Source organism: Polypterus senegalus, chromosome 7 (genome assembly GCF_016835505.1).
Source record: "Polypterus senegalus isolate Bchr_013 chromosome 7, ASM1683550v1, whole genome shotgun sequence".
NCBI lineage: Eukaryota > Metazoa > Chordata > Cladistia > Polypteriformes > Polypteridae > Polypterus > Polypterus senegalus.
In genome coordinates this window covers 405634-419651 of record NC_053160.1, presented here as the reverse complement: position 1 = coordinate 419651, position 14018 = coordinate 405634, and the positions used below count along the sequence as shown (strand labels likewise).

At 54.8% G+C, this 14018-nt stretch overlaps 1 protein-coding gene across 8 annotated transcripts; it reads left to right on the top strand.

Annotated features, from left to right (window-relative positions):
- Positions 1-625: 625 nt before the first annotated feature.
- Positions 626-13264, top strand: LOC120532258. Of its 8 annotated transcripts, none has more exons than XM_039758122.1 (20): positions 627-733; positions 1306-1503; positions 1638-1738; positions 2217-2337; positions 2767-2829; positions 3244-3432; positions 3550-3830; positions 4163-4277; positions 4398-4459; positions 5325-5415; positions 5647-5717; positions 6672-6711; positions 8066-8188; positions 8283-8341; positions 9215-9276; positions 9808-9875; positions 10928-11017; positions 11113-11235; positions 12096-12251; positions 12926-13264. In XM_039758122.1, exons 2-20 carry the CDS (start codon positions 1339-1341, stop codon positions 13010-13012), a joined length of 2067 nt encoding a protein of 688 aa, XP_039614056.1. In that variant the 5' UTR covers positions 627-733; positions 1306-1338; the 3' UTR covers positions 13013-13264. The 8 variants fall into 8 exon arrangements, with proteins under 8 accessions (XP_039614061.1, XP_039614056.1, XP_039614054.1 ...); XM_039758120.1 differs by having other exon boundaries at positions 10928-11026; XM_039758121.1 differs by having other exon boundaries at positions 663-733; positions 1309-1503; positions 10928-11026.
- The last annotated feature ends 754 nt before the right edge of the window (positions 13265-14018 follow it).

Genomic DNA, 14018 nt, shown 5'->3' with positions numbered 1-14018 from the left:
TAAAGGCCTGATTGTTATGAATGGGAGTGAGGATGAGGAGGAGGCCAGTAGTGTGTGTGTGTGTGTGTGTGTGTGTGTGTGTGTGTTAAATATGTCCAGTTTATAAAATCTACGCCAGTTTGTGTTTTCATTGACAAAGTTGCAGGAAAGCGTCCTCCGATTTCCCGCTCTTCGAAAGGCGCTATATAACACGACCCCGCCCCCTACGCTCCAAACCCACGTCCCGATCCAGCGACTTGCCCTCTGGGTGGACACGCCCCCAGCAGCCCATTGGCCCCGGCGCCTGTCACCCGAACATGATTGACACGCATGGCCCAAAGACCCACCGTAGGGCGTGCAGACCACCGACGCGGCTGTCGATGTCCCCTCTCGTCCCCTCTGCCGGTCCCACGGCGTGTCCACCTTGGGACTGAACGTCCAGAAGGAACATCGGGCCGATTGGCGACAAAACATCCCGACGACACAGCGCGCTGCGGGTCCGCCTGCCTGTTCAGTTCAGGGTCCATCGCGAGGCGCTATATATACACACACACACACACACACACGTGACCGCCCCTTGTACACGCCACGCCCCTCATCCCCGGGCGACACGCCTGAGTCCGCCGGACTCTGACCGCCCCGGGGCGGCCGGTCGCCATTAGTTACCCGCGCGAGACGCACAACACACGGCTGCTGCGGGCGGACGGGCTGACGCTCAGGTGCTGCCGGCGTCTCGAGGCCCTCAGGCGGCCAGGTGAGTGCAGAGTGGCCGGGAGCGGCGTGCCCGGGGGTGGGGGGGGCTTTTTGTTTGTTTGGTTGTTTTTTTCTGGTCATGTCGGGTGCGGGCTGAGCTCGCCCTTCCGGCACGTGGGTGGAGGGCGTCGATAGCTGGCACCGTGCCCGTCACGCGTGTTGGTGCGTGTTCGTGTCTGCCAGTCACTGTATGATGGCAGGATTTGAGTTGGTAGCACTGCTGACGGTACGAGACATGTGACACGAGTGGACCCTTGGCAGAGATTGGCACGGCACGTGCGTGCACGTAAAAAGGTGTCGTGTGCCACCTTGAACCCGGATCTGAAGGTCTGAATGCCGAAGCGACGGTGCCCAAGAACGGCTCGTAAGGATATTTTGGAATTAAATGGACTAGCTGGGAAACGCGGTTGGGGGTTTGATGGGTTTTGGTTTTATGGGGTGCTGGGGCACCACTGGGAAGGCGAAAAAATTCAGAGAGTTGGGGGTGGGGAGTTTTAGAGGGTCTGCGCACAAGTCACACCCCAGAGGGACACGGCTGAGAAGGGACAGTCACTCCCATTATGCTCTAAACAGCAGGCTGTGCCAGGTGAGGTGCCCACTTCTACCATGGAGCTCTGCTTATTGAAGTCAGAGTGCAGGAAGGCGGCACTGGAGGAGAGTCTGAGAAGGGCCAAGTGTGCCATCGAGCACCAGGCACAGAAGCTGAGGAAGCGACAGGCTGGCATTCTGGACCACATGGCCATTGCGGACATCCTGGCAGCTCAGCAGAAGGTAAGAAGTGACACAGGGCAGTGCCAGTCGTTGCCAGGGTGTTGGGCTCGAGTGTGGTTGGCATAGGCACCACACATATCACCAGCTGGGCCACCACCCTCCATAACTCTGACTCGTTTTCTTTTCCCTTCTAGATCCTGACACTAAAAACCTCCAAAGTGCCACTCTGGACGCAGCATCTCAGGTCACTCGATGGCATGAGGGACATTCTGAGGCAGCACGACCTACACACACGGTAACCAGACAGTAGCGGGCGGTGGTTAGTGGACCCTGTCAGACGTCACAGTGCTGCCCCATCTTTGTCCTGGTAATGTCACTGATGGACACTGCCATCTGATACAGGAATTCTGGGACTGTGCCCTCCTGTCTGGTTGCCTGCTGAAGTGCAGTGTGGCAGCAGCTGATTTGGGCCTCTCACTGGGCACCATAGAGGTCAGTCTCTGCTCAACCACTAGGGGGCAATACTGAGAAGTGTCAGGCAGTAGACGGGCCGGCAGTGGGGCAGCTTCACAGGGCAGTGCCCACAAGGTGGTGCTTTAACACTTTGACTGCCTTCCATTGTGCTGTACAACGAAGTGGGCCAAATGGTTGGAGCTGTCAGTCTTCGCCAATGGGGTTTGTTATGCCAACGTGGCACTCGTGACCCACCATGCCCACCGTGAGCCTCATCCAATGGCCCCTCAGCCTCTGCTGTTTCCTATTCTTCTTCACAGCGTCCACTCACTGGAGAAGGAGACCAGCGGCCTACAAGGACAACTGCAGGGGGCGCTGCAAGTGATGGCCATGCAGACACGGTGGACGGCAGCAGGAGCACAGGAGCGCCCCCCAGTGGGGGTACGTGCACTACATGTCACATCCATCTAATGTGAAGAGGACCAAATAGAGAAAAGAGACCACCACAACCCTGGACCCCTCACCCCCCCAGCCATACCACAGCTGAGCCAAAGTGGACGGGGGTCAGGCACATTAATGCACATACAGACACTTTATATAGCGCCTTTCATGGTGCTCACCTTCACAAGCCACCTGACAAAGCTGTTACCCAATGCCAGTCTGATGGCTGGCATGAGGACCGACCCCAGAAGATGTGTGAGCGAGGCTGTGGTGTGTGTGTGTGTGTGACAATGAGTGACAAGTGTCTGTGCCCCCGTCACCCCCACCTGTCATCAGCTGTCACACAATGATGATCCTCTCTGATCCCCCACTCAGATGCCAGCCCTGGTGCCCCCTCGTCTGACTAGTCTGTTGTCTTGCTTGTCACAGGATGGCATCCATCGTGAAGACGAGTTGGCAGAGTGGAGACAGCAGAAGACTCAGCTGCTGGAGGTACGGGGAGTGGGCTGAAAGGGTGACTGTGCCACTGTCCACCCATGGCTGGCACCCTTTGTGACACCAAGGAGATCTTTCGCTTTCAACGTAGAAGCACAGTTGGTGGTCACACAGGGTCAGCATGCCAGGTGCTGGACGCAAGTCCAAGGCCCCATGTGGGTGCCACACGTTGCTGTTGGCACACCTCCTGTTGCTCAGAAGCTGGCAGTGTGGATGTAACACACCTTGGTGTGGCACATTGCCAGATGGCATCCATCACTGTGCCCTGTACAGGCTGACCTGAGCAAACAGGCCTCCGTCACCTGCAAGTGGCACGTGTCCTTCCTGTGACCTCGTGGTCCTCAGCTGACTACTGTCACAGTCCTTGCCTTATATAGCGCCTTTCACAGTGAACTCTCTGCTGTTCCTCAGGAGACGGAGCAGCTCCGCACGTTTGCCCAAAGTCTGTCCAGCACCTTGAAGACCACCGAGGCGGACAAGGAGACCCTGGAGGGCCAGCTGTCCCAGCTGCATTCGGAGGTCTTCAGTGCCCGCTGCAATGAAAATAAACTGCGGCAAGAGCTGCTGAAGGCCGAGGAGGAGCTGCGGGGCAGCAGGCAGGTGGGCATACAAGTGGTGGGGGTGCGCGAGACCCCAGTGAGCTTTAGGGATTATCAGAAATGGAGGTCTGTGCCCATGCTCACTGAGCTGCCCAACTCTTTCCATCTTGTTTTTCAGGTCAATGAGAAGCTGCTGCATGACCTGACAGCACTGAGACAGAGCGCCAACTTGAGCAGTGAAGACGTGGGGCACCTGCGGAGTGAGAGGGATGCCCTGAGTGCCCGTGTTGGTGCTCTGGATGACGAGCGACACAGGCTGACAGCGCAGAAGGACTCGCTGATCGAACTGCTTAAGAGGCGGCAGATGGACTTCATTGGCGAGGATGCCAGCCTCAGAGCAGGCATTTGTCCATCCCCTTGTGTGCCAGCGACATCACCAGGTCTCACCTCTGGTCACTGGTATGTGTTCAGTCATATCAGGTAAGTTGGGTCACCTTGGGACATTGACTCTGCCATCTGCTACCCTTCAGCCATGGCACAGCTGCAGATGGTGGACTGCCCATGGCAGAGGTTGTGGCAGGTAAGGCAGGAGGACACTGAGAGGGCACTGGCACTGCCCCCCGGGATGTGAGCCCACTGCCCGCCTGACTGACCATGTGGGGGTAGGAGGATGGGTCTCCAGTTCACCACGCCATTCATGTCCTGTGGATATAGTGCCTTCTGCAGCTCTCTGAATGCCAGGGGTGTTGGCCAAACCCGCTGCTCACCACCTGCCACTGTCTTGTGTTTAGGACCGCTGCAGATAGACCAAGCGAGCAGAGTCCTGAGGAGGTGCAAACTGAGGGTATCGATGCCCCAGAGATGCCCTGTCCAGTGAGGTCAGTTCAGGAGGCACCTGAGGACGAGGTAGGAGGAGGTGCTACAGAGGGGTGTGTGGACACTGCCACCAGGGGGCGCCACTTGTAGTATTTACAATGGCCATTCATCATGCCCCTCGTGTTGCTGGCACTTCTCCTTATTTTACAGATTGCTGGACATCTCCGAGGCAGTGCCCAGAGTCAGACGAGCTGCAGCTGGCATCTAGGAGGGTAAGCACGCTATCGGCCAGAAGGCTAGGTGCCAGGGTGATGGACACCATCTCCATTTATAAAGTCAGTCTTGATTAACTGCCCATCGTCAATTAGAGGGAGAAGCTAAGAAGCCGTTTGTACCCTGCAGGCGAGGCTGGCATTGTCCCCAATAGGGGTGACTGCTGGTGAATGGCACAAACAAATGCAGGCACTAACCAAAGGCTCAGGGTCAGAGTGGCAGTACCAGCCTAGCAGGGGACAGACACCATGGCAACAAGAGGTGTTGGCCATGGAGTCCTGCAGATGGCAACTGTCATTTAAGTGGGTGTGGCCAGAGGGGGACATTGAGAACTAAAAAGAGTCGAGGCAGCTACCTGGCGTTTATATAGCGCCTTTACACTGGCATGAGACCTGGCAGGTGGTAAACATGGGAGCAGTGGATGACTAGGTCACATTAAGATGTGATTAAACCAAGCTGCATCTTCACCTACTGGAGTGCCCGAGGGCAATGTGCCACACCCAGCTGGTGGTCGTTATCTCCATGGCACTCATATAGAGCCTTCTTGTTTTACTTTAAACCTGGCAGGCCAGATGGATGTAGAACAAGGTGGACAAGCGTGTCACTGTCACCATGCTGAGACCCTGGCACCTGGTGAGCCCATGGCTGGGATTGGTGCCCCTGATGCCAACAGCAGATCACAGCTGTCATCTTTAAGTTGCCATCTGGCTGGTTGGTGGCACCAAATGAGATTCCTGATGTTGGCAGACATGCCCCCTCCAGCCCACTTTTCACTGTTAAATGTGTAAGTTACCTCTGCTGGGCACACCTTGTTTGTGCCCCAAGACAGGTGCCTTTTGTTTCACACTTCCCTTTCTATTGCAGGGCACTGGAGAGTAATGACAAGATGGGGAGTGCCAGGGGGCATCAAGCCAAGGAGATTCTGCAGAACCAGAAGGCATTTCTGTCCAGACTGGTATGTCATCATCCTGTGTTTGGGGGGTGAAGTGATGTGCCAGATGGGCACACTGCCACTGTCAGTGGACTGATGAGTGACTGTCAGTAAAATCCTCAGTCAGTCATTGCATGGCAAAGCTGGCGAGTTGGGCACTGGCGCCCACTAATACTACCTGAGGTGACCCATTGAGCTGCCCGCCGATGAGGCCTGCACGCGTGTCGTCTCACCCTGCCTGCAATTCTCTTTCAGGTCCTCTCACAGTCTGGCCTGAGGCAGGTGTTGGCTCAAAATGTGGGTGCCACGTGGATAAGTCCTTCTGGGTAAGTGACATCCTGGCCTGTCACCAAGTGTCAAAGGTCTACTTGTGTCACTTTGTGTTTGGTGGACGATGAAGAGCTGCCTAGTACCCAATGTGCCATTCACCCAGTTCTGTCTGTGGGGTCTGAATACCACCTGTGTGTGAATGATGGGTCAATGAGCTGGCTGGCATCACACTGAGCCCCATGTCACTGGTGATGGTGAAATGTGCAAGGTGCTATATTTGAGTGAAGGAGGGACCAGAATGGAGACCAGTGGTGGGCAGGGTGGCATAAGGGTTGAACCACCAGACTTTAAACCCCAAGAGTGCCAAGCAAGTCACCTGATCTGCCAGGCTCAGCTCATGAGGATGACTGGACTGAATGGCAGCAGGTGGAAAATGAAAGGCGCTATATCTTGATGGTTTAAACCTGTCACACAATCAACTTCATATAGCGCCTTTCAGTGACCAACACCATGTTGCAGGCTCAGTATGAAGCTCAGGATTGGATACTGGGAGCATCTGGCACAGGTGGCATGAGTCACTGAGGGTGCCTTGTTGGCATACAGCTCTCTGCCACACTTCTTTGTCCTGCCAGCTGAACTTCTTGCCATCTTTGATGGACTGATGCCTGCTACTTGGTTGTGGCACTTGACAGCCAGAGGACGTAGTTAAGTGAGCCACCTATGCCAGGCAGGATGGTGGCACTCTGCTTGACTCCCTAGATTTCCTGCCTATGGTCTTGGGATGTGTGTGTGTGTGCCAGGGCAGCATCCAGGCACCAAATCTAGGCCCGTGCCAGGGTAAGATGGACATAAGTGAGTGGAGAAGGCACAAGGATGGCATCAGGTAAAGCCTGCCAATGTCACGAGTTGTGAGGATTCATCTCTGTCGACCAACTGGAGCTGGCACCTCAAAGGGTGACAGTCGTCTTGGTGATGCCTGGCGCTTGACCCTTTTTACTTGTTTTCTGCAGGAGGTTTGCCCGTGAAGCTGAAGAAGCGAGTGGACACACGGTAATGTGATTTAGGTTGGGCGCTTATTGTGTGCCAGGTGGCCAGTGCCACAGTGCCATGATCTTTAGTCTTTATTTCTGGGCACAGTAAATTGGGGATTATCATTTGTCAGTTTTTTTTCTTATTGTGGGAACCACCTTTAGGTGGCGTGATGTTGCTATGACCTGTTGCTAGGGGGCGTGATCATGAGAGTCATACATTATGATGTCAGCAGATAGCGTCGCTGCCAGGTGGGGGTGGGCAGGAAGGTTGTGTGTGATGATGTCAGCAGATTGAGTTGTTGCTATGAACTGATGAACCGTTACTAGGGGTGTGGTCATAGCAGTCATGACGTCAGCAGATTGAAGCCGTTTCTTTGGTCCGTTGCCAGGGGGAGTGGCCATGGAAGTCGTGGGTGTTGACTCCACTGTGATGTAATGACCCGTTGCTAGGGGTGTGGTCGCTCTGACATCATCAGCACTTTGTCCGAAGCCCCCCGAGTTCGTTTCTGCAGATGTTTGCTTTGATGAGAGGCTCGTTTTGCCCCCGCGTTGTGACTTTGGCCTGCGTTTGTCTTCACTTCTGCTTCTTCTGGTCCTTAACTGACTTTGGTTCAGAACATGCCAAGGGGCAGCAGCTCGCTGGGCACACGGAGAGCTCGTCTGCTTTTGAAGAATTCGGTCCAGCGTCTACCTACAGGGGGCACTACGGAGTCCGGGCAGACACGACAAGGGCGGCACTCATGCTGGGTTCAGCTGCCCATGACCGCCACCTTCGTGCGAGGGGGTGCCTGGCAGTTTTAATCAGCGGCACACTTCCCTTTGTGCCCACTAGGTGTTGCTAAGGACGTTCTTCACTGTTGACCTGACGTCGCTCCATGGGGTCTTTGTGATCTTAACTGAGGACAGATGTTGGTGGGCAGTGGCCAGTGTTGGGTGGTCCAGGGTGTGCCCGGTCTGTTGTGATCAGCTGTCATGCCAGGCCTTTGACAAACACCCACTGTTTGAATCTTTATAATCAGTCGGGGGTGCCGAGGTGCCCCTAGCCCCCCGAGAAGTCACAGGCCTGTCCAATCAGGGGTCTTCCAGGCTGCTGTTGTTTTACCCGCTCCATTAATGTTCTGATCCCTGGCAGGTTTTGTCTGCCTCGTCTGCGTTAGAAATGACCTGTAGTATCGTGGAGGGGAGACGGGCACAGCAGAGCTGGGCACAGGGCAGAACAGAGCAGGAGGTCCAGACACAAGGGGTCCTGACCCCGATGATGGTGGTCTGGGTCAAGCTCACCAGGCCAGGTGCCCCGTCTCTCTCCCGTCTTTGTTTGCCCTCTGCTTTGCTCGTGCCGCTTTATCTACTAATCTGGCAGGTTTACACTTCAGAGTGCCAATAAAGTTGGCTGCCAGCATTCCCTACACCTCCTATTCTTGGCCTGCTGCTCAGTTGGCACACACAGACGGGAGTGCAGATTCACAAGCAGCAGAGCAGCATTGGGCGTGCGTTGGGTGAGTGACCTTAACCCAGTGCCTGCTACTCGACGGTCAGGCTGGCATCTGGCTGCCAAGAGGGTCCCACCTCTCTCCTTCTCTCTCCCCTCAGGTCACACGTGGATTTCTATCTCACGATGATCAGCAGGTCCCCAGCTTGGAGGAGCAAAGGTAAGGACAGAGACGAGACAAACAGGCAGATGCAGCGCCGCTTGACTTGCCCATCAAACCATGGCACACACGCGAGCCCAATCGTGTGACATGACATCCTTCCTGTCAGAGTGGGCATGGCTTTAACGAGGGCAGGGCGAGCCAGTGGGCGACAGTCCAAGCAATTGGTCAGCGTCAGGTGAACTTCATTTGAATATTGAATCGTTAATTAGACATATGCTAATTAGGTGTTGCTTGGTGAAGGACAGTGTGACATTTGATCATTAAAGAGGCGACGGGCACACAGGTGGGCTGGCCACTCTCTCTCAGTGACGTCAAGCGTGTCATCTGAAGGTGCAGAAAGTGTCACTCACTGTCGCGATGTTTTTGACGTCTTTGACTATCTGATTAGGATTAGCTTTTATAGCGCCCTGCACATCTCAGCAGCTACGACGATCATAAGGGTCACTCCCGGATGCCCAGAGGACGATGGTCACCTGCACTTCTGGCAGGTGGCAGAATTCTGGTTGTGTGGCTCCGCTGTTGTCCACACTCAACGCTGGCAGGACACAAAGGAAAGGGCACAACCAAAATGGCCCCTCACTGTGTGCCCAGCGTCTTGTCACTCAAGTCCAGCACCTATCACAGATCCAGCAGGCCAAGCGAATTTATAAGGCTGCCCCTGGCTGAAGGGGCACCAGGTGATGAAGGGGGCAACTTAATGGCAGCGTGGCTCCATGGTGCTCAACTCTATGGCTGGTGGCACACAAGACACTCCTGCCTCATAGATGACAACTGAGGACCACAACTCTGTTGGCACAATGTCTGTGCCAGCTGGGAAGGTGATGCAAGGGGCTGCAGTTGTGCCAGCTTACATGCTGCTTTGTTTTACAGGGCAGCAGACGATGGCATCACATCAAATGAAGAGCTCCATGGTGACATGACCATAAGGACAGGCAAGTCCCCTGGGGACACTCGGTGTCTTGAATCTGCTCAGGAGGTGACCACATTTAAAACTGGACCCTTAACTTAGAGCAGGGGGCACCCGTCTGCAAGGACGCGAGTCACTGCCATCTTGGCACAAAAACAGAACTAATGAGCCCTCATGGGCTGAATGACCAGTCCTTTGACTCAAGGCGCTATAAAGTGGGCAGCTAATGTACAATGATCACAATGGGCATAGGGTGACAAGCATGAAGTACTATGGGCAGGTGGTGGCCCTGGTCTGGGTGCACTTGGTGAGCACAGTGCCAGTGGCTGATGCAGAGTGAAATGCCCTCCTGGGCTCACCGGGCATTTGGTGCCTTTGACCATATGTGGCACTGAGGAGGAGCAGAAATGAGCTGGAATTCTGCCTGGCACACGCAATGCCAGATGGGGTCAACAGAACAGCAGCCCACCCGTGTGTGTGTGTGTGTGTGTAAGGCAGGGAGATGCCACTGATGTAGCGCCTTTCCAACTGCTGACGCTCCTCTCCTCCCCAACAGGTCTCAGCCAAGGCCTGCCAATGAGCACAAACGTGAAGGAAGGTGGCAAAGCAGAGAACCCTATGGAGGTAAGCAGACAGGGTGCCAGTGTGGGCATACTGGCTAGATTGTGCCCCTTTTAATTGGCATCTTGGTAAAGTAGGAGGTGCGGAGTGTGCCAGGTGAGACCTCTGCCCAAGGACTGAAGTGTTTAGTCTGGCTTTCTAAGTGGGCATCAAATGGGTGTTGTGTACAGGTGTGCCAAGAACAGGGTGCCCAGACATTCATCACCTTACTTGGGTGGGTGACTGCATGGTCTTACCATACTGGCACATCTGAAGCAGGTTTTGGATTGGCTGTTTGACTGGCACCGGGGAGGGGGGGGGCCACACCAGAAAGAACAGAGGATTGTAATGACATGTGTGGCCTGTAGGGGGCACCAGCAGTGTTTGAATTGTCCCTGATGTGCCAAGTGGCAGTGCTATGAATGCTATGCCCTCAACTTTGTCTGAGTGGGTGTGCCACCTATGTCGGATATCCATCCATCCACCTTCCACCACTTGGTGGTGGGGTTGGGGGCAACAGTCTTAGCCGTCTCACTGTGCTCACAGCCCGAATAGCCTTATTAAGGACCCCCTGCCCAACACCCCCCACAGTGCCCCTCAAGGAACGCAGTCACCTGCCTCCTCCAAGTCCACAAAACACATGGAGACCGACTGGTGGTCAGTCGTCAGGCGGAGGGTCCGACTCTCTGGGTTAAGGTTAGGGAATCTTAATTCTGTGCAGCACGGACAGGAGGACACGCCTGGCACATGTCCATTCATTGTCCTCTCAGGTGGGGTGCCATCTCCTTCATTAACTTTGAATGCTTCGTGTGGGCACTGCGAGTGCCACTGGGAGTTTGTATGAAGACCAGTTAACAGACAGACTTACAGGCTTTGTGGACAGGACGACTGGCATAGTTGGCAGGATCTGATATCCAGAGTTAAGGAGGAGACCCTGACACTAAGAACTGGACGTGTCCAGCCGCGCTCCGGTCTCACATCCTTACCGAAATGCGTAAACTGCCTGGCTGCGCCTCCTCCTGTCACCACTGGCGTGCATGCCACGCCCCACCTGTCCCCCTTTTATTGTTGTTTAGGCCCCTGGCATCTCAACACAAGAGGACAAGCAGCAGGAACAGAAGGTTCCGGAAGACAAATGGCCACTACAGGCAGAAGACTACCTCAAGGTGAACCAGGTAAAATGTGGGCGCCGGGCCCACCGGACATGCCCTCTAGACGGAGGGTCCCGGGCATCTCCCTGATTGGCGTCCCTTGATTGCAGGTCACCGCCTTAGTGATTGAGTTGAAGCAGATGCGCCAGGCGTACAAAGCCCTGCTGGCCAAGTCGAACACCGCAGAAGACGTGGCGGCCATCGAGTGGGTGCGGAGATCACAGGTCATCCGGGTAAGATGGGGAAGTGGGCCGGAGTACAGCGGCTTGGTGTCTCATCTTCATTTAACTTTAGGCTTCTGAATAAATAGTCTTGGTTTACAGTCGATAAAAAAATCAATGAATTTCAGTCGAGGAAAAGTAAATCAGTCAAACAGATGGACGCTTTGTAATGCCCAGAATACATGGCACCTCTCAACTGTGCCAAGCGCATGTCATGGCAGCTCTGCTCTGTCATCACAGGTGTGTGGCCCTCAACAAGCCTTAGTTCTATAAACTAAAGGTACACGTCACACGAGCGTCACGGCGCTCCAACACATACATGTGTCGTGTCCTAAAGTCATCTTCTGTTCAAGCCGCTCATTTCAATGACAGTTTTTGTCATTAATGACACGTTTGGCATTTAGGGTGGCACATGGAGGTTAGTGGCCCATCAGCGGCGATTTAATGAATGTCACGAACACAAATCACATGGTAAGACTGAGCCAATAGCAGACCTGCCCCGCTCTGCCAATGTGTCATGAGCTGTGAAGATATAACTGTAACCCGGGCACAGCCGCCTCCTCATCATCATCATCATCAGTTGCCATGGTGACGGTCAACATCCAGTGAGGTTTACATGACCTGGGCTGCTTGTGATAAGTCAGCTGTTTGCATGAAGAACTAAGGGGGCACTTACTTTTTCACAGATGCTGCATTGCTTCGATGTCGAAATGGTGTTTCAATGGCACTCGCGGCTTCTTTACCTAAATGACAGGAGCAGTGACAGTGACACACACACACGCGAGCAGAGGACATCAGGACCGGGGAGGGGGGCATATACTTTTTCACAGCACGGTCCTTCTCTTCAGTGCTGAGGTCCTGTTGTATTGCAGGACTGCGTGGACAGCATCAGAGCAAACGAGGAGCGGCTGCGCCTCCTGGAGGACGAGAACCGCCGGCTGCGAGGACAGGCCACCCGAGAGCAGCGTGCCCGGCTCAGGCAGGAAGTCACCGCCCTGCAGCTGGCGATTCACCACCCAAACCACTCGGTATGTCCGCCTTCCGGCTGTGCCAATCAAAGCGACAGTCCCACATTGACCTTGTGCGCCCCCTCCAGGTGGTCTTTGTCAGCTCTTTAATGAATGGGTTTGTCTGCCCAGCCCCCAAGTATATAGCGCCTTTCTTTTCATTTATATGAACACAGACGTGTCACAGCAGATGGAGGTCAGGCCACCACAGGGACGGAGCCCTGAAAACACATCATGGTGGCTGTGTTGTCATTGTGTAGCCTCCCATAAACCTCCTCGAGGCTGTGGCCAGATGGCCTCTTGGTGGGCACTCAGGGTATACTCACTGGCCAGTGAGGGGCCGAGGCTCGTCACATGGTAACCGCGCAGCGCTGGCAGCACCAACACCTCCTGGGTGGTCTGTAGTGGTACAGACGCCTTCTTGGCCTAGTGAGGCTCTCCAGCCCCCCAGCTTTTTAAGGGTCTCCCATTAGGATCTAACAGCCCAGCGGCGCCACCTTCAGTCTTTCAGCTGCATTACAGACAGACGACCCTGGCCTTTTCAGATTGCTTGACAAGCCCGGTCCCCTCTGTGTTAAGACGTGCCAATAGCCGGTGCCACCCTGGGGAGCACAACTGGGCCAGGTAGTGAGTCTGGTGCCCACTGCTGCCAGTCTCACTGTGTGTCTCATCACTTTTGTCTTTTTCTCTCTTAGTTGGCCAATTTTGGGGTCCAGGTCAGGGTGCCAGAGGACAGAAATGAAGATCTGCTGGGAGGCAACACAAGTGTGGGGGAACGGTGACTGGCAGATGGACCCCCTATCTGGGCAGGGACCAAACCCCTAAGGCTGAGTGAAGTGATTGGGCCTGCATGTGAAAGGCGCTATATTGCCCATGACTCCCGGGGGTCGGCCCCCAAAGGGCATGCCCATTTCACCCATTTTGCTTGTCGTCTTAGAGGGTCCAGGCTAGGGGGCTGTTAAAGCCCACTGAGACCTTCCTCGTGTGATTCTGTGCATTGTCCTTTGTCATTAAAAACAGCAGATATGTTACGATTTGGGCTCAGTGTGACAATCACATGAACACACCGTAGGCGTCACATGTCCCAAAAAGTGGCCCCGCATCCCAAAATGCACTTCAGTCTTTTGGTCACCTTCGTCTTCCCAGGGACCTGCTCTTTAGACACGGGTGTATCAACTGTGTCACACGATGAAGAGTGGGGGGCGCTGGCTCCCCGATCAGCAAGTGCCCTTGGCCGCTGATGCCAACACTGACGGGCATTTACTCGCATCTGGTGGTTCAGCCTGCCTTGTGTGTAATTATTGGGGCAGATTTGAGTTTTAAGAGACCCCTTAGTGAACTGACGGCCCCCCCCCTTCCCTTCTCCTGTGCGGAGGACAATGTTCATGGTGGTTGGTTACGTCTGGAGGACATGTGGGGCTCATCTTTGGAGTTTACATGCCGTACCCGTGCAGACTCAGAGGGCACAAAGTGGCACACGTGGGCCAATGGAACAGCAGCTGGAAATACAAGATGGGAGACGTCGTCCTGCAGGAGGGGCTTGGGGGCTTCACGAAATTTTAATCGTCCAAGCCAAGTGCAGAAGTAACGCTAATGGCAAACGGAAGCTGTGGCACCTAAACGAAGTCACCAGGGAGACCACAGCTGGAGTTCTGGGCGCCACAGAGAGCACCTCAAGCAGGGGCATCATGGGACTGAAGGACATGTGTAACCGCAACTGACCAACGGGACTACAAGTGGGCATCACGCAGGCATCGAGAGCGCAGACAGACCCGTCACACAGTCGAG

Bases quoted from the DNA above. Each gene is read 5' to 3' on its own strand.
- LOC120532258 (XM_039758120.1), top strand. From the start codon at position 1,339: ATGGAGCTCTGCTTATTGAAGTCAGAGTGCAGGAAGGCGGCACTGGAG. The intron at 2,338-2,766 runs GTACGTGCACTA...TGCTTGTCACAG, and splicing joins AGGAGCGCCCCCCAGTGGGG to GATGGCATCCATCGTGAAGA. The intron at 3,433-3,549 runs GTGGGCATACAA...CTTGTTTTTCAG, and splicing joins AGCTGCGGGGCAGCAGGCAG to GTCAATGAGAAGCTGCTGCA.